We start from the raw sequence: 26,500 nt of genomic DNA on the forward strand, positions 1-26,500 counted from the left end.
GCACAGGCATGGCCCCTACCATGCGTTTTACTGTACCGGTGTTTAGTGCTTCATAGAGATGGCCACTGGGAAACAAAAAAAAACTTGGTCAGTGTGCGAACAAGGAAAATTACACTCTATACGTGGGTATTAAAGCAATAGTAGGACTCAGTATGGATTCACAGGACAAAGTATGGATCCAACGGCTGCACTTGTAAGCTTTGCTATTGACTTGATCAGCTGATAGATTCGTGAGCGGATTCGGAGCCTAACAAGCGACCCGTCCCGCTCACGAAAATCAAACAAAATACTTGAGGAAATGCAAGTGCACAAGTCGCATCCAGATGGCTGCTGACATACTAGTGCTGACCAAGACCTTTCTATAATGCACCTCATAATTAATCCACCGGGTAACTGCCAGAACAATACGGCTATCCTCAAGGTGAAGCGTGTGTTTGCGCTCGCGTACCTCCAGCTTTGTGTGAACCAGTTTTTAAGCTTTGGACCTTGGGAGTGAGGATATTTTTGGAAAGCGAGGTCATCTGTTCAGTCCTCTGTGCTTCGTCCGAGGTTAGAATTAGGTTTGTAGATTAGGTAAGAGGCCAGGAAGTACATTATGCCAGCGGGGGTCCTCATGAGTATAGAAGCACAAACGTGGTGTCCTTCCTGCAGGATGTGAGTCAAACACAGCAACATTGTCGGGTTTAATATCGTCACCTTCCAAGTAGCGCTATAGGTGCACGCGCGCGCACACACACACACACACACACACACACACACACACACACACACTCTCACTCTCTCTCTCAAGACACACGTGCGTCCGGAGTGGATTTCTCCCGCTGATGAGGTCGGTCGTTCTCATCTTGACCTGGCAACTATTCCTGTTGCCATGAGGAGACGGGAGAAAGTCCCCCACATCTGTTACCATGGCAACGGGGGAGGCAGCACATATAGGGCTTGTTTACTCTGTGGTCTTATCGTCTTCCGTCGGAGTCTGGCTCTACGTGTCTCCCAGCATCAGGACCAAGAAACTCATTTATATGTTAACGCAGGTACCGCAGACAAAGCTCGACGTGGAGACGTCCACAGAAAGACGCTAAATGCGTCCATTCAGTTGTGAGCAGGTAGACAAGGAGGCATCAGTTTACAGCATCCTATACCATCAAAGAGAGGGGAAAAACAATCACTGAGTCAGCCTCTAGTGGTCAGAGAGAAAGGAGAAAATGAAATTGTTGGGGATTTTGTTAAAAAATAAATACTAGAATTTGGTGTGAATTAATAACAGTGTTTATTTTGTTTTTAATTTGTCAGTATTGCAGAAACCAAAGCCAATAATTCTGGCTGATATGGATACAGGTTTTGTGAGGTCTATCAAAATGGGACACTGGTAGGAGAATATTACCAGAGATCAGCATCCCCAAAGGCCTCTTTCTTTTCATTTAAGTAAAGGAGAATGTATGATCAGATAACTTACCTATGGAGTATATACAGAGAGAAACTTCAAAACTACATCTCAGAATTCTCTACAAGCTGTTATCAGAAGGTAAAATTATTCCATCCAGTTAAGTTGTTGTATTTTCAAAAATCTATTTGACATCCTGGTGTTGTTGTGCAGATTTTAAATGCTGCAGGAGACTACAGGAGTTACTCATACCTGGCAAGCACACATTTACAGTAACTATCTTATTCCTGCCCTCTCTTCCTCAAAGATAAGATAAACAGACACGAAACCTCCCAGGAAAATGGTATACGGTGGGAGGACAAGCCAGCACTGTTCATCTGTTTGACCTGACAAAGATCCCGTTGTAGATCAGAACGTTGATGGTCTAATAAAGGAGTTGCAGGAGCATCTGCAGTACGTGGGCTCCTATCCTTTGTTCCTCTGCATTGCAAAGTAAAAAAACCAAAAAATGAGATGTATAAAAAAAAATACTTTTCGCATAATGCTCAAGGCGTCCTTTTGTTAGAAGTGATAATTCTAGGTTTTTCTGACAGCTAAAAAAGGAAAGAGTCATGATTATTCTTCAGTTATTTTCTTGATACCACAAGAAAATACAATTCTCTTCGTCCTTTTTAACACACTGTCACAAGTGTCTTCGAGTTTTCTGAAGGCATTCATTTGATAGTGTTCGGTCTTTTCGCAGTTGTTCATTTAGCTTTGTTTTTGCTCGGCTCAGCGTGCAGTACAGTACATTAGGGGTAATCCACATGCATGCCTCCAGATGAAGATGCCCAGTGGGAGATAATCGGCATGTGGTGAACAGTTGCTCGATATTTCCTGCAGACTTAAATGTTTTTTATTATTTGACTCACTTTTTGCATTTTGTCTGTCGGCTTCAATTCCCCAGATACCTGGCTCTGTACGCCTACAAACCCCAGAAGGCTGACGAGCTGGAGCTTCGGAAAGGGGAGATGTATCGGGTGACAGAGAAGTGTCAAGACGGATGGTTCAAAGGCACCTCGCTGAGAACCGCTGCCTCTGGAGTCTTCCCAGGAAACTATGTCACCCCGGTGTCCAGGTCAGTGAGCTTGTGGATGGATGGGGAAGGCGGTGTTGTATTGATACTGTGTCATCGCTGCATCCACATGAAAGTAAGTCGCAGTCATATTAGGAGTGCAGCTTAAAGCGCACTTTCTCACTTCCTTGGCCCAAGATGGAAGAGTGACTGAATTGCTCGAGAAGCTGCAGTACAAGCACAGGGCACGCAGGTTTAATCTCTACAAAAGCCACCCGTCCTGCTCAGACTTTCCCTCCGTTTGTCACTCAGTTGATTTGGTTTGGTCAAATGTACCCAGCAGTGCAATACAGCCCGACTAAGGGCACTAATTTTGTCCTCACATATCGGCAATGCCAGCACGAGCACTACCACCACCATTGTAATTTACATCGTAATGTTCCGAGCCTCCGACAGACCCCGAATACAGAGCAGACTGAACAGTGCTATTTGCTAGGTATTACGGCATGTAATTGCACATGTGTTTCCGTGTGCCCAGACTGCTTCTTGTCACAAAGGCATGTCCAGAAAGCAATTTCTGGGGCTTTAGTTGGAAGAGGTGCACCCTGTGGACACTGTATTCCTCATGGTGGTAATATATTCTTCTCTCTTCAGCCTGTGCTGCACATTGTGGCCACCAAAACTACCAAAATGATTTGGTCACACCAGCAAATGTACCAGAAGCGTAGTCTGAGAAGTCGTTTTCCAGGAGGCTACTGCAAAAAAAGAACATAGAAAAATGTTTTGTTGTGTGTTTGAATACATCCTCAACATGTGTGAAATCAATTTATCCGTTTTAGTGTAAATATTAGCCTAAATTAAATGTAATAAAAAAGTACAAAGCGACATTCAAATGATGCTACTGGCAGTGTCATTCTAATGTTTGGCTACCACGTCCTCACTGTAGATCGTTATCATCGTCATCATCATCATCATCATCATCATAATTATCATCATTGTCGTTACACAACACTGTTACTCATAGCTGTTCAAAACAAATAAAACCCAAGAAAAAAAACATAGTGTGCTGAAATATTTGGCAATTTAATTACCCTCATTATTCCTGCACGCATGAAAACATTTGCAGTTCATCTAATCTGTATTCTGCCCCATGATGCAGTCAAGGAAAAGGAGAGAGAGAGAGAGAGAGAGAGAGAGAGAGAGAGGAGGAAAATGAAAGCAAAGCGGAATTACAATAATGGGAGAAGGCCGAGAAAAATATGAGGGAAGATGGAGGATGTGATGAGGTAATGTGAGATAAACAGAGAAAGAGTTTGAAAGAAAGAAAATTAGAGAAGAGAAAAGAAAAAAGAAAAGAAAACGTGAGGAGAGGCGAGAACTGTGTGTGGGGGGAAAATAAAAGAAATTAAATACAAGATAGCTGGAAGAGAAAATGACGCCGTGAGGAGGACGAAGAAGAAGCAAGAAAGCGAGAGAATGATACAAAGAGTTGAAACGACTGCAAAAACAGCAGGTGTCCTTCTCCAGTGGATATGAATGGCTGATTCACATTCTGCACTTATGCAATCGTAGGCAGAGAGAGAGAGAAAGAAAGGCAAGATGGGCGAATAATCAAATGAGAGGCAATTTGTTATTTTTACGCAAGCATACTCTCTCCTTCTCCCTCCATCCCTCCGTACCTCCCCTCCTCCTTTGTCTGCAGTGCAGCTCAGAAATTTCTCAATATGATAATCAGAGGCTGACAAAGATGCACGCACAGACCTGGACACGGACACACATGCGTGCACATTGTCGAGTAAGATCAATGCAGGTGGCCACGATTGGAATTCAATTTTTTTTTTTAACTGCAGTTTGAATATTTGCATATTTATCGTGGGATTTATTATCCTGTGTGATACCAACTGTATGTATGTGTGCGTGGCAATTTTATCTGATTCCAAGAATCCGTGAATGCATCCGAATTGTTGTTATCCTGGATTGTCTGGTTTTTAAAAATTTTTTACGAAATCTCTAAAGTTGCTGGAAGTGACCAAAAATATCTGCAGGATATCTGTTGAACACAACACACGCCGTAAACAATTGAAGTAGTGTATGTGTGATGTCCACAGAGAACCTTAAATCAAAGACACTGTGAATAACTTGTGTGTGTTGGTAGAAACACACACACACACACACACACACACACACACACAAGGCCATAACTCTGTATGTGTATGACAGGAAGTCGATGGGCAGCCATAAGAGTGTGAATACCGCTGCGTCAATAATGTTCAGCTCACTGTTCTGCCATTCAGCACTCTTCAGACAGAAACACGAGCAGCCTGCAGCTCCATATATGTTACAGCAGGACACTATGTCGTGCTGATGCACCGGTCAGATAGTAGGACTGATATTACTCACTTTGACAGAGTTTAATAGTCCTGTTTGCAGCTCCTGCTATTATGGACGAAACTACCGGCTGAACATTAGCATGTTGTACAAAGGAACGGCCTTGCTGTCGGTTCTCTGAGGCTCCACATGGACATGATCACAGTGACAATACGCTGATAAGAAGAGACGATCTTTACCATGTTCACCAACATGTCTAACATGTTCATGCTAAAAGCTGCTTATTGCCATTATACAGGTCATAAGCCACAAGACGTGGGCAAATGGCTGAAGCAGTTCATTTAAGTCCAACAGCCCAGTAAGAACACTGGCTAACATTACCTACAAGTTCTAATAATGCTTCACAGAGAACGTTTGGGGTAAATGTTCAAAAAACATTTTAATATCGGTCATTTCCAGTAATGTTCCTATGAGGTTAGAAGTCATCCAAGAAGAACCAACGTTAATGGAGTCCTCGGTGCCGGAACGTCATGTTCTAAAGATGTTCTGAGGACGTTGCTGAGGAACTGTCCTCTTATAAAACATGACCACAGTGTTTGACAATAAAGGGAGGATGTTCTCAGTGCAACATTCGGAAAACGTTTTAAAGATGCTAGTGCAGAACCGTCTGACACCATAGGTGGAACTCCTTCAAGCACTGGTAGAACTTTGCAGAACTTTTGTTTTTATAACAAATAAAGTCAGTCTGAGACTTTTGTTCATTCAGTGCAGAAAGTTCCAAGTCAGATCAACAGCAAGTGCAGCAAATCCAAGAATTAGAGAAGAAGATATACAATTATATAAAACTATTAAAGAAGATCACCAAGTTATTAAAAGTCAAAATGTCACGGCAACCGATCGTACAGTGTTCACTCAAACCCACAAATATGAACTGTATTGACACGCTAGAGGAAAAATCTCTGGATCACTAAAGATGTAAGGATTCATCTTTAGGGTTTCTGTTCCAAATTACATGGCAAACACATAGTTGTTGAAATATTTCAGTCCACAACGATGGACAGAGCTGCAGCCCTGCATGTGTGTGTATGGCAGGAAGACCAGTCGTTCCAAAGTAGTAAACCTGATGTTAACGTATGACCAGTGCTGACGAAAGCAAAAATCTATAAATATCATCTATAACCATTTGGTAAATTAAACGACAAATCAATATCGCTCTGCTCTCTCTTTTCTGAAGGGCTCCCTTTGGAGTTGGCGGCACTCGGGGCTCGTGTTTGTCCAGTCCAGTAGGAGGAAGTGGGTGCAGTCCGGTGGCGGGTAAAATCTCCGACCCGTCGTCCCCGGGGTCCCCGGGGCCCTCTTCGTCCCGTCCCTCCACCCCCCTGGTAAACAACTCTGTCAACAGCATCAGTCCCGCGTCCTCGCCGCAAACTGCCGCCGCCCAGCTAAAGAACTGCCTGCGCTCCAGCCAGCACACGGTGAACCAGGCACGCACCTCAATGCAGCTGGGTAAGCAGCAGCATGTGCACGCCAGCAGAAATACACATCAAGCATTTGTAAATCTGTACAATCACACTTGATTAGGGGTCGACCAATATGTTGTTTTTACTCATATACTCATATATACTAATCAAGGAGAATAGTAGTTTGAACTTCAGTTGCAACTAACAATAATTTTCTTAACAAATTGTGAAAGATGCTGATCAGTGTGTCCTAAAGCAAAAGATAACATTCCTAAATATCCTGTTAGCTGATATGCAAAGATAGGTTCTTGTCTAAAGGAATAAAACCAGAAAACATTCAAATTTTAAAAGCTGGAATCAGAGAAGTTAACTCCTTTTCTTAAGCAATCGCTCACACTGATTAATCAGTTATTAAAATAGCTGCCAAGCAGCTTTAACACACGAATCGATGAATCGTTGCAGCTCTATTTGGAACCGCTACGGTAAAAATCGTTGAGTCAGAATTTAGAAGGAAACAAACTCCAACACAAAACTTCTTATGTTGTATATTTATGTTTTCCATGTTTTCAATTAGAATAGCACATTACATTTATCCTTCAGCGTTGTCAGGCTGCTGCTCGTGTCACATAACTAACAGGGTGGTGCTGTGGGCGGGAGGTTGCTGGAGATCACAGAGTGTTGATGACAGATAGAGTAAGGCAGCTGGATCAGAGCTAAAGGAGCGCGTTTTTGGAGTCATTCATTTTAGCGGTAATTGGTGAAAAAAATAACATCAGTAAAACACTAAATATTGGATCCGATTATCAGCCACAGCGATAATCATTTGACCACTACATTTAAATCACTGAATCCTCAGGAGCATCAGTTTTGTTCCCGTCGTAACAGTTTCTCTGTGATCAGGATCTAACGAGATGTCACGGCTCCACTAGCAGGTAAAGGACCTGCATTCTTTTTGACACACAACAAAGACAGAGATGTGAACTTGGTGATTCATAAACTGAAGTGCACCTGTAAAAAAAAACACAACAAGCACCTGCTTTTCTGCTGCAGAATCAACCACATTAAAGCCTCCCACAGTGTCACCGTGTCACACTGATGTGGATCCTTCCTCGAAAGAAATGTTCAGCAGGTTAAAAGAAATTATATGGAGTCTGACTCCGGTGTTTTCTCTCAATCTCATGCTCTGCAACAAAACTGCTCGCCAGCCTGCAGCCTGCTTTAAAGGAGTAGGTTCCAGATCATGTGGGACCTTGCAGCATTTTAGACCCTTAGTGTCTGATTACAGCATAATGGAATATTGAGCAGTCATTAATTCAAGTAGCCGCCACACCATGGGCAGGTTTGCAATCGCCTCTTTAACCTCCAGCTTTTTCAATGCTCTTAAACAAGTGTAATAGTTACTGAAAACGAACAAATAAAAACATCAGAGCTATAAAAAAAAAAAAAAGTTGGATGAGCGCCCAAATAAATGGCCAGACTGAGATTTAGTTCATAGCGTCTCCACGTACACAACATGGCCGAAAGGTATGCAGACTCTTGAATATTAATATCTCACTGCGCTGACAGCTTCTGCACTGATGTTGCGATAAGGTCTGGCTCGCTTCATTCTGAACGTGTTGGAGGTCAGTATTATCCAATCAGGTTCCTGTGGAGAAAACTAATTCTGTGTCGGACCCGCTGTAACGCAGGAGAAAACCCAGACAGCTGGCTTGTTTTTGCTGTGAGGCAGACTGATAACCGGCGTGCACCGAAAGACTGTGATGCGTTTGTAAAATATGATGTCGACTAAATGCAGTGCTGCCCACAGATTTTGTTTGGAACATTTCAGAGGGAAGAGTTTCATGTTTAGATTTGCAAAAATGTGTTAGTCATAAAGTAGTACAAGACAAGTTAAACATAACGGGGGGAAAAAACATCAAAATATATAACTTTGATGCACAGAGATGAGGTTTTTTGGAGTTTAATCAAAACTCAAAAGGCAGTGACGGCTGTTGTCGGAGGTGTTAATCCTGTGAGACCTGATGTGAGCGTCTCGTACACATCCTCCACCTCGTTCTGTCCTCGCACGCCGCAGCACAAAGCTGCTGAATCAACTTTGTCGACACGTTGGGTTCAGAACGCTTGTACGGGAACATTCTGTAACTCCTTCAGACAATTAAGCACAATCGAACCGTTGCTACATGTGCTCCAACACACAAACGGCGCACACGACGCGAAGACGCTGCTAAAGAGCACTGTTTGTGCCACAAGCATCCTCACACACACACACACAATCCCCCAGAAACACACACACACACACACAATCCCCCCAGAAACACACACACACACACCTGCGTCTGTACAAGGTCTAGATCATATCAGCCTTGTTCTCTACTCAGAGTCTATTCATCTCTCCAACAAGCCTTTCTCTCTCTTCCTTTGTATCTTTTCTTCTTCCCCTTTGAGAAAATAATGGCCGAGGTTTCTTTTGGGAGGCTGAAGAGTACACACTGTGAGAGGACTGCCAAGAATAACACACATACAGACATGTGCACTCCCACGTACATGCATACACACACACACACACACACACACACAAGCGAACGCACACAAACACACACACAGCTGAATGACATCACCGTGCTTTTCGTTTTATGGAGGCGTAATGACAGAGCTTCTCCTTTCTCTCTCTCTCTCTCTCTCTGCACTTCTTTCCCCTTTTCTCTGTTTTTCTCTCCCCCTCTCATGCTCTCTCGCTCTCACACATATACACAAACGCACACACACATCTGGTCTCCATTACAAAATAAAGTATGTGCATAGTTCTGGCGTTTAGTGGTTTTATCACATGACCAGCACACCTCTCTGTGGATTTCTGCCTGAGTGCTGCAGTGGAGCAGAGCAGGTGGCTAGAAACCGTGCATGTGCATGTGTGTGTGCATGCGTGTGTGTGTGTCGTTGTGCAAGCGAGTTGTATGCACAGGCATTGCTGTATGTTTACGTGGGTGTGTGTTTTTGTGCACTCCTGCCCTCATGAAAGGCTCAGCAAAGTGCTCCAAACTCAGGACATCCAAGACCGTTTTTGGTTGGGGGGGAACTTTAGTTTAGAGTTAAGCTTCTCAGCGTTTGTTGGCTTGTTCCTGCCAGAGAATGTTTCCGTCGTCACTTGTAAATATTCCCTTTCATCAGTCGCTGGATAGAGAAATACCACCTTATGCTTGTGTGAACAGAAGCAGATCTCCCACTGTGTGAAAAGTGTTGGTCAAGCTCACTATTTGATATATTTTTACACACCGTGACTCAACTCGTAGACCTCCCAGAATGGCCTTATCTCTCCGTAGTGGGAGTCTTCCGACAGACTAAATATGTAAGTGATGTGAACTGACTACTCCTAAATTCACACAGTTATAAATAAGTAAGTAACTGTTCATCGACTCTTATCTATGTGATGGACTGGCCAGCTAACTTAAGTGCCTCTTTGCTTTCTGCCCAGCACAGGTGGCGCCCATAACATTACCGCATATTAGCCTTTACAACGTGTACAGCAGTGTTTCCCGTAATTGCATTTCCCAGTAAATCCAGAGATGCATTTCAATGATCTAAATGTGCCACAGCAGTTTGAAAGTGCACTTGTTTCTATCATGACTCTCACTGCGCATCGTTACTGAACACACATTACAGACAGACGATTATAAAAACCAATTCTCTCCTCAGATGTTAACTCAGAAGGTCACTGAGTCAAACTCAATGTCAGCAGAGTATTGACCCTCTCGGGCCTAATGCCGAGTGATGGCAGCGGTCGGTGTAAAAGCCCCCTCAGCTATACTAATCCACACGTGTATTTGTGTGTGTTTAAGTCCACAGTCCCCCTGCTGGAAGCCCAGAGCGCCCCACGGTGGCCATCTCTCCCCTGCGTCCTCAGAGCTCCTCCCCCTCGCGCTGCCCTGGCCAATCGGGTCGTCCTCTCTCCATGGTGTCTCCAGGACCCAGCTTAGGGCCCTCGCCCCTCTCCTCCCCTGCCTCGCGTCCCATCCTCCCCCTGTCCTCCCCTCTTTCTTGTCTCACTCCTCCGAACGTGTCAGCAGTGCTCCTCAACGGCGAGCCGGCCAGTCCACTGCAGCCTCCATCGCCGGGCCCCTCCCACGCTCCCACCCAGGGCGCCCTCGCACCCAAAGCAGAGAAGGTGAGGCTCATCCTCACCAATAATTGCACTTTTCAGCAAAGACTCAAACATGATGAGCTTGTTTTAACATTTGGCTTTTTGGTCAGACGTTTTCTCTAATGGAGTAATTGGCTGTCCTGCCAGGGCGATGCGACTTCTATTATGCTCTCCACATGTATAATCACAAAACATATTGCAGGAAATTTGGTCCCCCCAACCATGAAAATCATACCTCTTGATCGTAAAATAAGTCTTTGATTAGTGATTGCTGCTGCCTGTTGTAATATCTGAGGGGAGAACGTTCCATAAGGACCAACCTATAAAACAATATTAACCATATTACTACAGATAAACATAACAAAGCTGCAGATTTCAAAGGAACTCATTAAGAGCAGAGGATTCTCCAGGACTTCACTACAACTACAAAAACATGTATTTTCATTTTCTGCTGCTTTGTTTCTTGATCAATGTATTAATAATTCGGTCTAATGTAAGAAAGTAGTGAAAAATGTCCAATACAGCTCTCTAAAGCCTAAACTGACGTCTTCAAGCAGCTGATTTTGTCTGATCAACACTCCAGATCCTCCAAACTGTCGGCTTACTACCAGGAAAGACTCTTCTAACGATGAAACTTTAGATATTTTTGCTTGATTTAAACAACCAAAAGATTAATGATCAACCAAGTAGGTAATCTATCCAGATGAATCTATCACGCTCATTTTCTTAGAGGAGGGGATTTAAAATGTGTTTATAGGCTGCACCTCAAATCAACACAATCCCTCATTTCAGACCAACTATTGTAGCACAACTTGCCGCTACTACTTTTTTTTTCATTTCCTTGCTAATTGTCCCATAAATACTCATCTTTTATAGTATTTTAATTAACTTTAACACCCTGCCAGGTAAAGAAAAGGTGTTCTGTCTCCCACAGTTCACAGTTTATTGGGTGTGAAATCTATAGTGTGTAAGTCTGTATGCATCTGTGCATGTGATGTGCCAGTAGGCCTCCTCTACCTCAGTGAGTGTCATTCACCCAGGCAGCTGGTACAAATGCTGAATGCCATCCTATATGTTGCGAGAGCTGCAGCGCTAAAGCTGTGGATGTTAAAGCCGGCCACACTGACAGTGAAGGATGGCGCCGAATGCTCGCATCTGTCTCAGCTCCATTTGTTTCACTGTTGGCTCCGCTGTCTGGGACAGCTAATCTAACTACATGGCTAGCTGACAAACAGCTCATTGACTATAGAACAGCAGGCAGGGGCCTTGTTTACATCGTCAGATGCATAGCTGGCGTGGACTTTTATTTTTAAAAGCCCAGATTCAGGATTATATCACACACACTGAATATATTTCAGGAGGTTGGAACGAGGCCACCAATGTCATCCTGACATAAAAGAATGCTTCCTTCATATGACGACATGTACAAAATTAGCTTTTTGTTATTTTTATATCCAGTAACGATCATATAATTGGAGGGTTTGATATAATTTTTCTCAGCTGGTCTGTAACATTTTAAATGATGACTTGCCTTCTCCGGCCTGAATGAGCGGCTACTCCGCTCAGAACAACCTCACAATATGTATTTTTCTTTAATTGCAGCATCCATTTATGATCTAAATGCTGTTTCAAAAGCCTTGTGCCTTGAAAACCAGATTGCTTCGTGTTTTATGGCGAGGGAGGCTCTTTAGATCAAATTTCAAGATAGTGAGAATCTGCACAAAACCCAGGTATTGTTCCAAAACATCATGTTATCTGTTTGCTAAGTGTTCAGCCTAAGTCTCATTCACAGAGCAGATCTTCGTGGCTTCGAGCTTGGCAGAGCAGAAATATCAGGTCTGAAGTCGGGGTAGCAACGAGGCTGCACAGAGTCACACTTTGTTACAGAGAAAATGATGAAGCAGCCATGATAACTGTCTGGCAGACACAGTTTAGGGTAATCTCTGTTCAACACACTGTCACACTGTCTAGAGCGCAGCCAGCATTACAGACACATATCACGTTGGACACCGACATGCATTTGTAGACCGTTTCCAAGAAGTCTGCACTCTGGGGCAATTGCCAAGGAAAAGGCTGTCAGAAGTGCTTGCAGGATTTCAGCAGGTCGTGAAGAGTCTAAAAATGTCTTGAGACCTGGACTTTAGATAATATGGGCCTTACTTTCCACTGACACTTTAGCATGAGCTGCTTTCTTCTGTTCTGCAGTGCTTTGGCTGTGCATCTAACTCTAAAGCGATATTAAATTAATGCTGGCACTTGATCCTGAGACAGAGACTCTTTTTATAGACCAACAGCTGTGAGCAGGGAGAGCAAGTTCACCAAGCTAAATATGAAGTTGCTGTGATCCGTTCGATTAGCGCGTTTGAGACGTGGCGTGCGGGCTTCGTCCCATTCCGTCCTCAAATTTCCTTGGGTTTCTCTGTCGGTAAATTTACCTTACAAGCATTTCGACAGTGTTGTAGAGCGTGGGTGAGTAAAATGGCAGAGTAATTAGCTTTGTGGGTGGACAGAAAATGGCATCAGTGCATTACTCCCATCAACCCTGAGCAATCTTTACACCCTGCTGTCTGCTTTCAAAGGTGAAAGCTGCTCCATTCAGTGGCCCGACATCAACGGTGAATGGTTGCATGTCTGTTTGTGTTTGTGGTGTTTCTTACATTTGGAATGAAAGAAAACCTCACACACACACATACAAACACTCATACAGATGCAAGCATGTACATAATTTCTTTGCATAGCATGAAAAATCCCACTTAACTGTCGGATCCACAATCAGATTAAAACGTGAGTGTGTGCTGCTCCCTGGTGGATTATTCGGGAACGACACCAGCAGTTAGACACGCTCATGTAAACAGACACACACACACACACAGGCGAGCACACACACTCACAGGAGGCAGATTAAGCCTTTAAGCCTGCAGATGAAAGAAGAGAGGGCGTGATTATTCACTTTTTGTGCCATTTTCTATCCCACCTCCCTCCCTCTCTCTCTCTCTCTCCCTGCCTACACCCCTCTGTTCTCTCTCTCTCTTTCCACCCACACCTTCTTTTCCTTCTTCTTTATGTCCTCTCCTTTACTTCTCACCCTCCTCGAGCCCTCCCTCCATCCCCTTCATTTTCTCTGCATCTATTCATCTCTATTTACCTCTCCGCCTCATCCTCCCTCTCCCAAATTAGAATTCCGACAATCTGTGTTTGCATAACAGGAGGAAGATCTGTGTTGCCCAAACAGCGGGACGTTTTTAAGAGTGTATATTTCAGCGCCGCGCCAGAGTACAGCAACAGAAACAGATGTATATTATTCAGAGAGGGAGCAGTGACAGTTTCATGTTTAAAAAAAGAGACGGCGGAAAAAACGAGAGAAAGTAAGAAGTGCTATATTCTTGCGTGGGGAAATGCATATCTGTTCAGCGCTGCTTCTTGGAGCATAAGAGCAGAGGGTGCAGGTCGTTTTCTGTCATGGCTCTGCTGAGTCAAAGTGTTCATACAGCCTCTGTAAGTGCTTTGCTCAGCACTTTTTTTTTTCCTGTGCCATCCCACCTCTGCACTGAGCCGGATGATCAGGACTGTGAATCAAATCGCTTTCACTGTGGTTTGATTCTGATCAGTTATCGAGACTGTGTTTTATAGAGCTGGACCAGAACTTTATTTTTAGGGCCAATGCCGAGTTTAGCAAGTAAGAAAATCTTCTGAAATCTGCGATCTGTGATGCATACTCTGCTACATGTGCTGCAGGCAGTGCAAAGAGTTGGAAACAATGGTGTTAAAGCTGCTTTGCTGCACAAATAATGTGATGACACAATTTCCAAATTACCCCAAGAATCTTTTTCTGGATTATGTTCTGCAAAAGAAAGTTTTCGTCAACCAATACAGAAAACTTTGATGACATCTGCCTGACGATATTAGCCTAGTGTTTCGTGTTGGGGCAGAAACATTTCATTTCATTTTTGTGAAGATAGCAGCACGTTTGGTTGTTCAAAGTTGAATAATTGCATATATTTGGTGAAATGGGCGAATGACTCATTATTGATTAAGCTACTGATTGTCAACCGATCTATAAAATGCAAGATGTTCTGTCTGTAGCAGGTCATTTAGAGGAAATATTTCTCCCACAGTCCTGTGAACTCCCAGCAGACAGCAGCGTTAAAGCCTCTCTGTTTGAAACTGTTGAGGTACAGTTTGGTTAATAAGAAGACGTTCATTAAAGGAATAGGGGGTTTAATTTATGCCGACCAAACCAAACATAACTGAGCAGAGTGACTTTTTTAGAGCGACAGTTTTAGACTGAAACACTAACTTCTGGGATGAAGTCTGTGTCTAACGACCTCATAAGTTTGTTTGTTCATTTCTTTCAGATATTTTCATGTTAAGAATATATTTTTGATTTATTCTTCTGCACACTTCAGTACAGCTTTTAGCTCATTAGCTACACAATAGTTGAAATGAGTAAGAAAGCTTTCTCCAGTGTTGCATTCTGGGTTTTGCTTTGACAGATCATTACTTTGATCTTCCATATTTACTGACAGCTTCGACTTTTTAGAGCATCACGCAGCACAGGCAGATTTTTGCTTAAATCCTGATTCGGTAGTTGACAGTGCTATGGAGCCATCTGCAAAGGCTTGCAAATGTAGTGTGACAGCTGGCCAGACCTACCACAGGGGGCGGCGAGCAGTGCTGGGTAGCAGCAGGAAAATAAGCGATACAAAATACAGATAAACATATACATCCACGATTTTAGATGTATTGAAAAAGTGCAGTTTTCTGATGTGATTATATGTCAGGATAGGTGTTAGTTCAGTACGAGGCTGTGCAGTATTCAATGCATCAGTTCAGCTGGTGTAGAGGAAATAAAACGAAAAGGCCCTGAGCTCGTCTTATGATTAATACGAAGAAAATAAAGAAACTATTAACGATGTATTCCAGCTCGACTGTAGATGTGCTTCTTTCAGGGTCACAATTTTTACAATGTGACCAAGTGCGATTCACACCGAGAACAAGCCTTTGTGTGAATTACTGTGAAAACCGAGAGCTCACATGTGCAGAAACGAAAGCTAGAACCTGGGAAAGCTGTGAAAATTAACTTCGTTGCGGTGATTTAAAAGGTGCTGCACACATAATTAGATGGGCAACATGTGACACGGTGGATAGGCGATACTCCCAACGCCACAGTGTTGGGAGACGGTGCAGCCAAAGCAGGTGAATGTCTGAATAACAAAAAAAATAATACCAACGACTGTTTTCCAAATGTAGTTCATTGAAACCTTGCGCTGCCACTCGTGGACTATGATTTATTATTTAGTTGTGTGTTCCAAACATTGCAGCACAGGTTCACAGTGAATTATAACAGATTTGTTTTGGCATCATTTGCGTTCATGTGTAAAACTACCGGCTGGTTCATCCAGCAGCAGTTTGTTTAAAAGAAAAAAAGTAAAGAAAAGAAATGCTAGAGCTGAGAGCTAACATGAGGGATCTGTGTATCACCAAAAAAAAGTCATAATAATGCTCAGACATGCCCAATATTGATCCACGTTGGTATGATTGAGGGTGTAAAATCACAGCGAGCTGCAGTAGTTTGACTGCATGGACAAAACAGAATAATCACAAATGAACCTGGAATGGAAAAGCATGAATGTGGCTTTATGGAGGCCATTAGGAAACACTTTGTCTATAATCAATAGAGCAGATTCAGCTGCACATGTAACCAGCTTGAAGAATAGTTCTGTTCAGCTACCTGTCAGTTTGAACCGCATTGTGACACGCCCGGCATTTACACACTGAACATCGACTGGTTATAATTACTCACAACGCCGCTGCTGTTTCTCTGTCTGAGCTGTGAGTGAAGTGCAAGGTGCCGTTTTATAATTTGATGTGTCTTGCGGCCCCAGAACTACTTGTTCTCGCTCAGAGGAAATGCACCACATATATGGCATTATGGCTGCCATGTGAGGGAGGGTTCTGAAATCGTTAAAAAAAGACGAGCTGTCCTAATCCTAAGTGATTCAGTACAAAACCACTGATCTGTTTTTTTTTTTGTAGGTCTGAATGAAATCACAAATTAAGTAACATTAGCAACCAGCAGTGTGGATTGTTTTTGACCGAAATCCCCGAGAAACTAGCTGGTGTAGTTTTAGTTTTATTTATTTATAAAATTCTGTGACGGTATGCACAAATGCACAAAGTAATACACAAAATACACAGTTTAATTCCTTGCTCCCTTAAGAAGATTGATAGCCACGCTCAGGTCAGCACAAACCCTGGAAGCAGGAGGAAACTGCAAACCTGGCTCCAACAATTTTTTTATTTTTTACTTAAATTGCTTTTCAGCATCTCTAAAGCTCACTATCATTAACATATCAGGTCTTGATTGTTTATTTTACACATAAAAATGCAAAACAAAAGCAACAAATTGTGGTTTAACGGGAAGGCAGCTAATGTAATTGTAATTGTTTCATGGTGAACATATGAATGAGCCGTAGCTAACTGAGAAAGAGTAACAGACCAGAAAGCCTTTATGCTAAGCTACGCTAATCGCATTCAACTCCATCCTCAGTAGGGAGGAAGGGTTAAGGGGAAATATTTTATTGCGATTTTTCGGACAGATATTGCGATTTGATTTGGAATGTCTAGATATTTTATATTTAGCATGCTATGGAGCAGATGAGATATCAGAAGCATGACTGTCACACAAGGAGGATGGCAGTAAAAACAACTCACACAGCGTTTCAACCCTGGATCAGACATGCTGCTTAATGTATATTATAAAAGGCCGTCTTTGCCATTTGCTAATTGCTTTTTATGTATGCAATTTATGTATGAAATCGCCTAATTGTTCAGACATGATCTTCAGACGTCAGAGCCGTATCGATCTTCTCATCTGATTCAGCAAGTAAGCATTAAAGTGTTTTCATGTAAGATGAGGAAAATGCATCATTTTAAAGCAGCTGACGTCCCCTGTGTCCTTCCAACATAAGAAAGCAGCAGCAGCATAAAAACGACCTGTAACGTCTCCTGTCTCAGGCCAGAAGATTTCCGATACATCCTGCATTGTATAAAGAAAACAGCACAATTGTTTTACCATGTCTGTTCTGCTAAAGTAAACACACTCGACGTAGTGTTTGCACAGGCTTTGTGAAATCTATCGTTTTCTGGAAAAAGACGACCAACTGTTAGTTCATTTGTTCCCTTGTTCTCCCCTCCCTCTTTCTGTCTCATCCCTCCGTCCTCAGAAGGAGAGGAAAGCAGGAGGTCTCTTAAAGCTCTTGTCGGGGGCCGCAGCCAAGAAGAAACCCCGCTCGCCCCCGTCCTCCCCGCCCACCCACGACCCCTCATTGGCTGGCCAAGGCGCCGTGGCCACCGACCTCGCCCACCATCCTCACCACCATCACCACCACGCCCGCTCAGGTTCCTGTCCAATGGCGTCGCAGGGACGAGCCGGCTCCTGTCCAATCGAGAGCGAGATGGCGGGGGCGATGGGCCTGGAGCCTCTGCACAGGAAGTCCGGTTCCCTGGACACCAACTTCCCTATGTCGCCCCCGGCAACACGCGCTGGCAATGCTCTGATGGTCCTCAGGCCTGAACCCAAACCCCTGTCCAGAGAGAGGTGGGCACACACACACTCGCATGTCACACACTGCATAGATGTAGGAGGCAAATCAAATGTAGTTTTTTTATCTTGTGATTAAAAGGTTGCACACAGTCGTATGTGGGTATGCACACAATCACAGCAAATACTGCGACTGAAGCAACAGACTGCATGGGTGCATAAGCTCGAAACTTAAAACAATAGCCAATTATTTCTGACCAAATTGTACAATTTTAGGTTGGAGGATAAAATAATAAACATAACTGTCAACAACAGCATCAGCAGAGAATGAATGAAGACCAGCCGACCAACCAGAGACACTTTTACGAGCATTAAGCTGTTACTGCTGTGATCCCACCAAGAGCAAGACCAGGCTTTTCTTGAGGCGCGATCGCTTTTTAAGCATATAAACCACCATCCATGTCCTTGTTGTCGGTGCATCAGCTGGGATTTAAAAAATTGCACCTACAGTACAATATGTGAGCTTAAGTACCTTAGTGCTCACCAAGGGCAACGCTTAATACGACTGTGAAACATCATAGATTATTCTTTTATCCTTGACAGACACAACTTACACAGACCAGCAGCCTGGAAGACCTTAGTTCTGCTCTAACAAACACACACACACACACACACACTCTTTGTTGGCCCTCAGAGGAATGCTATAAAATCAGGCACGCTCTTATAGACTCTTCAGTTGTGTCACATGGAGGAGGAATGAAGCATATGTCAGCAGGATGCTGGTGCACTGAGAGCGCCGGTTATCACAGCAGACAGTGCACACAGCTCCTTCTGTTGTGTGCAAGAGAGAGAACAGCAGGGAGGGAAAACAACCTTGTCTTGGCAATGCTTTTGGTAAATGTCAAACCCTATGGGACAGTGGTGCTCCAAAACACCGACACAGTGGTTGTGATAGCATCTGATAATGCACTTACTGGCTTTTGAATAATACAACACAGAGCGGTGTTTAGAGCGTCGACTTGTTATGCTTCACTTTGCAGCTTTTCACCCAATTTATCAAAGCCAATTGGAAGTTGTCACACTCGGATTCAGTCAGACACGTTGTGCAGGAATAAATGTTCAATTTGGTTCTCAAGTGGTAAAAAAAAACTCTCTGCTAAAACAGTTTAATTTGTAAGGCGAGGGATAGCACAGTTTATACACAAAGGCGACTCGAAGTGATCTACATAATGCATTAAAATGAAAAATGAAATCAAATTAAGTGAATAGTAATTAATTAAAGATAGCATCAAACATTAAAATGCACATTAAAAGAATGGAGCCCTTTTAAATGTACGTTTAAATCAGAATTTAATTACAAGTATTGAGTAAAAGATCAGTCTTTAGTTTTAAAAGTGGCTCCAGTTTTTCACACGGCTGAGAATCCAGTCTGTAGTGAATTTAAACAATTTAGAGAACAGCCGCTCAGAATCAGAGAAACAAATACATTCAGCCATCAGACAGGTGAGAGTCAGGAGGTGGTTGAAGGTGTTGTGATGGCGTTAGCAAACCCGTTAGCCACAACATAATAAAAACATGGATCACCTCGTCACAGCAGCTCATGTGGGATACATTAGGCAGCGAGGAAACAATCACTTCTGAAGGTGTTCACGTGTTGGAAGCAGCAAAACTGAGCAAATGTAAATATCTGAGCGGCTGAATTGTGACGGTTTGATGACTGTGTCAGAGCATCTAAAAGAAAAAAGTGGTCCAAGGAGGGACAGCAGGGTCCCAGAGCCCACTGATGCATGCAGGGAGCAAAGAGCCCATGTGGTCCGATCCCACAGCAGAGCCACGTTAGCACAAATCGCTAAAAAAATACTTTAACGTCGGCCATGACTGAAGGGCGTCAAATCACACAGAGCGCCACAGCTTGCTGTGTTTGAACTGGACCGTGGAGCAGTGGAAGAAGGTGCTCTGATGAATCAAGTTCTGCTGAAGAGAAGATGTCAAGCAGTGTGACAGGGTTCTCCTGGGAAACCTTGACTCGTTTATTTGGATGTTGCTATGACGAGTACCGCCTACTGAACCATTGTTGTAGATCACACGCACGCCTTCATGGCAGCAGGATTCCCTCATGGCAGCATCGTGCCAGCCTGCTAATGTGGTTCAGGAGTAACTCCTCAGATCTCAGTCTGATTGAACTTCCGTGGGATGTGCTAGAAAAGTCCGACACTTGGAGGCCCCACCTCGCTGCGTGGACACCTTCAGGGGTCTGTTTTGGCAGCACGAGGGGGACCTACACTATATTAGGCAGGCGGTGTTGGGTGGAAGCCCCACAAGTACACAGCCTCTTATTAAAAACATAAAACATCAGATGCCTTTTAGCAACTCCTTCCTCTGTGGAAGGCTTTCTGGAAATTGCTAAATGAAGCGAGCGAGGTGGACACGTAACCACAAAATATAGCTCCTAGAATCCATTAAACATTTTGATGGATTCAAGAAAATCTCAGGGTTGAAGTTTCCTTTTATACCAAAACATCACACTGCTGAGAACACCGTCTAATTTGATTACTGTGACGAAAGCTTCACTGATACCGGCGCTGATTGAATTCTTTAAGGTGGGTCGCTCCAGCATGTGTCTCATACGCGTCTCTGTGCGGCAGGTATCGTGTGGTGGTGCCCTACCCGCCCCAGAGCGAGGCGGAGATCGAGCTGCGGGAAGGAGACGTGGTGTTCGTCCATAAGAAGAGGGAGGACGGCTGGTACAAAGGCACCCTGCAGAGGACGGGACAGACCGGCCTGTTTCCCGGCAGCTTCGTCGAGAGTTTCTGAACTGCAAAAAGTGAACAAACGAACACACACTGTTCCTGTTTCTGAGTCATACAGCACACACGTTGACAAGACACACACACATACACACAGGTTGGGCTGATATCGGATTTCCAGATTTAAATTATTGGATTAGATGTGAACACTGACCTAGAAAAAAATAAACCTGCCTTAATCTAATTTGTCTGGATTTAAGTGGAAAATTTTAACATCACACATCAAACTTTTAATAATTAAAGCAACACCGGAGTTTGAAATTAAAACACATTAAAGCTGTCACAAAGCATTAATAATGAAAACTTGGAAATCCGTATCAGTCCAACTAACTCAGACACACACACTGTCCAGGAAAGCGAGTCCCGGCTTCGACCAGCCCAGACACACGGAGCCGGGCAGCTTCCCCCAGAACCCGGCCAGCGTCGGGCTCCATCGGACTCGTCTCGCAGACCCGTGATGTTGACTACTGAAGGCACACAGACTCACAGAAGGACGAACCCTGCCTCCCCCGTTCTCCTCCTCCTCCTCCTCCTCCTCCTCGGCATCATCCACCAGCAAACACTAGCACAAGAAGCATTAGCTCTGCTTTTCCACTGAGACCTCAGAACTTGTATTCGGGTGCTTTCTACGTCCGAGAAGTGAAAATATTTCACGGCCAGGCGGCGAGGGAAGTGCGTGAGCCGACACTCCAGGATCATTGTAAGCACATCTCCGCGTCCAGCGTGTGACGAGCACATGTTTCTTTTCAACCCGATATATGTTAACGATGCATGTAGCATTCTCTCTCTTTTCTTTTTTTTTTATATGTTGAAATAGATGTTTGTGTTGTCATGCTGTGATGGTTCGTCACAGGGAGTTTAATATGAAATCAAATGGTGCAAATAGTCAGATATGAATTAGGTCATTTGGGTTTTTTTTCTATTTATATATCTGAGTAAATACAACTTTTTTTTAAATTTTACTTTTATTAAATTAGATTTTCATAGACCCCACAGCTGGATTAAACTGAATTAACTGGCTTGTTGAATGTAAAAAAAAAAAAAAAAAGGAGCAGTACGTTACACCAAAAGTCTTTTAAAGAATTAATTTGTATTTATAAAGTTGTTTTTGAACTTCTGTATGAGATTAGAAAAAAAGAAGAAGAAATGCACTTGTTAATATTTGATACAACCTGCCAGTATATCGACATATACAGTATTTTACACGTGTATTTACTTGACAAAAGGGATTTCCACTGCTGCTTGTCACATCCTTCTGTTATTAACATGAGTTTTCTTTAAGCAGGCACAAATTTCTTTGCTGGGACAAAAATGACTAAATCTTTATCCAGCCTTTTTTAGTCTGACAAACGAACAGATAAAAAAAAAAAGTTTCCAATGTGGGCGCTCCTCGGAAATTCCCTACTTGAAATACAATGAGTTCTGTCACAAAGATTGCTAACAGTAATTCCTCTTGCTAAGCCTTTTTCTTGAGATACAGTCGATAGTTTTTTTTTTTGTCTGACTGCAGCAATACTGCGAAGCCAAACGGATTCGAAGAATGTACGATCGAGGCGGGGAAGCGCCTGTGAGTCAGAGCGCAGGGACGCAATCCATCGTACAACTGCCAGCCTTTGACCTTTTCGTCCGATTCTTACCGACCTTTAACGAGTATTTTTGTACCGCTTCAGTGAGCGTGTAGTCAGTCTGCTTCTGTGAATTTTTAACGTCCTGAATGTGGATCCGGGCCCGTCGTCTAGTTTACATCCTGCCACAACCATCTACCTTGTTTCCCTGTTGGTGGAGAGAGAAGCACAGCGACGCTCAGACCTCGAGGCCGCACGAGGACGTCAGACAGCGAGAGGTCAGCAGTGACAAGAGCACAGTTACAGGGCATGAGCGACTGTCCTCACCTGCTTTTTTTTGTTTGTTCTTTTTGTTTTAAACTGGGCCAAAAATGAAGCACAACAGCTCGTTCATTTACGGAGCACACAAACGTCTAATTGGCTCTAACTTGATGGTAAACAAGGAGTCTGTTGTTGGTGAAGCACTGTTGAGTCACATCGGGAAGACAATAAACACAAACAGACGGAGAACACTTTGGTCCACGCGGACTGAAAATGGCACAAAACAACTTCTTTTGTTTATTTGTTTGTTTGTTTTTGGCATTTTATCAATGAAAGCTTCCCAGAGTCGACCGAACTCTAGAGGACAAAAAAACACACAGTTTAGAAACTTAAGTCGGGTTTTTTTTTCTCCCAAATGATCCGACTGAAGAATAAACACCCGGGTATGAGGGAGACCTTCCAACCAGATCTCCACAGATTTGCAGAAAACAAGACAGGAGCACAGATGATAAATCAGAAGTGTGGCTTTTTATTAACTTCTTTTCCCCCTCGATTAGCTCTCACACTTTGATATATGAGTATATTCTCAGCATAGTAAAGAAAAAGGAGACAAGCAGGCCTGAGATTTAAAATGCAAGCGTGATTTATCACCGTGTTCACGCTGGACTCTGAAGTGAAGGTGACCTGTCATGATGCTGTAATCATCTCCTGACCGGTGGCGGTGCACTATGGGTAATCCTGGAGCGACAGATAAACCAAAAAACAAAACACTCGATCACAAGCGTCACACGAGCTTGAGTTAGAAGTTTTTCATTTTGTATGGAGCAGCCAGCGTGACTCTTTACACGTTAAACTATTTGATCTTATTTTATATACCAGACTACGATATTTGTATGAGTTTCAACGAGGTGTGTTTCGATTCCGTCGATTCAAAGTGCCAGTTTGTTTTCCTTGAACATAACAAACAGGAAATGTCAAATTTTGGATATTAGTTATTGGAAACTTCGATCTGAACATCTATCCACTGGCCTTCAAACCCTGTCAGTCAAACCCTAGTGCCTACAAATGTCAGCACACACACACACACACAAATACACACTCCTACTAGTTACTCTATAGGCCAGACCTCTCTCCCACTTTTCTTTGTACGCGTATGAGCACGATGGTTGTTTTTCAATCAGATCGAGCTCGACGACAAAAAAACCAGCAGACCCCAGAGGAGCTCGGCGCAAACCCCGAGCAGAGTTTTTACGTTTGCGAGGACTCTAATTTCTATCGAGTGAAACTTAAGCACAAGTCCTCGTTTGTGTTCGACAGATCAAACGCGCCTCCACGGTGTTCTTTTTTTTTCACGGCGAGGAGAACGAGTTTACAACAGTCAAAACACGTCAGGAATAAAAAAAAAAACCACTGCACGGTGGTCACTTTACATGAAGCTAACTTGAACCGCCGGTTTCTCCGATGTTCTCATGTGTTTTAATTACGTGATGTGAGCTTGTCGTTTGCTCTCAGCTTCCTGGTTGTAAATACCACTTCATTCAGACGGCTTGAAAAATGTGAACAAGCGGCCAACAGCTGCGCTAATTCCCACTGGACTTGAACGCAACATAAAACAAAAATGATCAAATTATCCCACAAACTTTTTTTTATTTTTTTGTCATCCTTCCAGGAAGCCTGAGCTCTCACCCTGCCATCTTGAATTAGATGTCGGTCATATTTGTTCCTATGGATACTTGGGTGTTTGTGTGTGTGTGTGAGAGGGCGGGAGGAGGCCTCTGTATGTAGCTCCTAACACAGAAAAGAAACTTTATGGAAAGAGCTCGGTGCAGCATGGGCGCTCATGCCTCATCGGGGACTGAGTCGGGATGAAAACGGTGGTACAGTGAGAGAAACAGAGAAGAAGAAGAAAAAAAAAGTATATATATAATTCTATATTGTGCAGAATATTTATAGGCCTTTTGTGCCATTGAAGTCATGCTCTGTGCTGGCCACGCCCAGCGCTCTCTACCATGTGATCATTATGCATCGTCTTGTACTGATGACCCGTGGTTGATTTGATTGTTTTTTCATGTCAAGTGCATTTTTCGCAATAAATGCCTTTGTTTTAAAACAGACTTTCAGCATCTTCTTGCCTGCAGCTTTGTAATGGATGGATAATGAAACCGGGATACATAACAAACACATTACCTGTATAGCCCATTAGGATTCCACAGCTGCCCCTCGGAGGATTCATCCACAGAATCATATTATATCTCGCGCTAATTATAATTATCCTCACCCACAATGTGCTCGTTAGGAGCTTATGAAGCCTTAAGAACAACACTCCAGGTACAGTTATCTGACAGAGGATTCCTGTCTTTATCTTCACAGACACGTTGGTGAGGGATGTTTAGAAATTAAGCTGACATTCTGCCCCTCTTTTCATCCCCCCCTCCTCCATCTTCTCCTCTTCACCTCATTTCCCACCGCTCCATCTTCCTCCTTTCTTATCGGCCTCCTTCTCCCTGGCGTTCTCCAGCCAACACTGGCTACGGACGAGGTGTGTAATTGGTAATTTCAGAGCGTCGCCGGCACTCCCCTTAAATGACAACCTCATCTCTCCGGGAGTCGAGCCTGTCTCCAATGATCACCTCCATTTGCATTTAGAGTGACGAGGGAGAGGTGGCCGGCCTTGTGTGTCTGCGAGGGGATGTGTGCAGGTGTATGACAGCGATCTTGGATGTAAGCCCACTCAGGGAAACTTGACTCTAACACTCAAACTGCTATATTTAAGGTGAGCAGGGCGCAAGCAGCAAATTTAGATTTTTTAGATTTCTGCAGTTCAGCGATAGCGCTCCCCCTCCTTCTGCCTTGGAAACTGGGTGAAATCACTTCCCGGCCAGGAGCTCAACCACCCAGAGAGCAGCTGAAGGCGTCTGTAAACACACACACACACGTTCTTCACAATTTGCCTTGGTGAAATGGTTCTCCTCTGGGTGTCCTCTTCCCAGCCTATTATACCAGCGAGGTGCTGCAGGCCCCTGCAGGGAATCGATCAGCATTCCTCCGCTTTACGCCAGACCCGTCTGTCCACCTGTCTGCCTGCCTCTGGAGTCACATGAAGGGCAACAGAGCTGGAGGGTGAGACACTGCAGGGAGCGAGGCCTCGGCCGGGCAGCGCGGGGCGGCCCCTTCACGATACAGCGAGCGTGGGGCAGGAAAGATGTTAAGCTCCTGCTGCCTTCCAAACCTTTCCCTAAAGCAAAGAGGAAAGCTTGTGATCAGCCTCTATCCGCTTACCTTGTGACAAAAAGCAGGAAGAAACATCACCGACGTTTCTTTTAACGTGAGTCACAGAGCTCAGGGGGAATTAAGTCCGTAAGTCTGTCAGTTTTTACAGTAATCAGCCTGTTGTTAGAAATTTTTTCTCTGATGATTTGGTGCATCGTTAGAAACAAAAAAGTAGGATCAGAATTCAGGATGTCTCAGATGTCGCTCAGTTTTCATAAATGTGTTCATTGAGGCCACAGACTGCATAACATAAAACATGTTGGCTGAATTTTAAGAATTCACACCTGAAAAAAAAGTCTGTTAAAACAACAAAGCTGGGAAACTACGGTGAGGGTTCAACATCTCCAGAAGAAAAAATCTGGAGATTTGATGAGGACACAGACAGAATTCTATCCAGCATATTAAAACGATCGGATGGCTCCAGCAGAGGCCAAATTATGAATTTATGTTCCTGCAGAACGGAACAACGTGCAAAATGTATGTTTTTAGTAATAAATAGGTAAAATCTGAGGCAGTATCTAAAGAGACACAGACAGTTAACAGCAAATGAATGCTCCGAAATATGTTTTGCTCTTCATCAGCTATAAGTTTTACTAAAAATGAAGCAACACTCACTTCGATTATTTATTTTAAAAACATTTTTAAAAATGTGGACTCAACATGTACAGGATTTATTTACACTAAGTGCCC

The 26,500-nt window shown here is 43.5% G+C and overlaps 1 protein-coding gene across 1 annotated transcript in view; it reads left to right on the forward strand.

The window, feature by feature from the left end:
• The window catches only part of LOC103359017 (SH3 domain-containing RING finger protein 3), a 101,938-nt gene extending 77,284 nt beyond the window's left edge, over window positions 1-24,654 (forward strand). Inside the window, exons 6-10 of the mRNA XM_008284187.1 lie at window positions 2,331-2,501; window positions 6,001-6,272; window positions 10,063-10,388; window positions 17,591-17,964; window positions 20,553-24,654. Of these exons, the coding sequence (XP_008282409.1) occupies window positions 2,331-2,501; window positions 6,001-6,272; window positions 10,063-10,388; window positions 17,591-17,964; window positions 20,553-20,721 (1,312 nt within the window). The 3' untranslated portion in view covers window positions 20,722-24,654. The remainder of the gene's footprint in view (window positions 1-2,330; window positions 2,502-6,000; window positions 6,273-10,062; window positions 10,389-17,590; window positions 17,965-20,552) is intronic.
• Window positions 24,655-26,500: the final 1,846 nt, after the last annotated feature.

The sequence above is a fragment of the Stegastes partitus genome, unplaced genomic scaffold (genome assembly GCF_000690725.1).
Source record: "Stegastes partitus isolate 25-593 unplaced genomic scaffold, Stegastes_partitus-1.0.2 Scaffold350, whole genome shotgun sequence".
Lineage (NCBI taxonomy): Eukaryota > Metazoa > Chordata > Actinopteri > Pomacentridae > Stegastes > Stegastes partitus.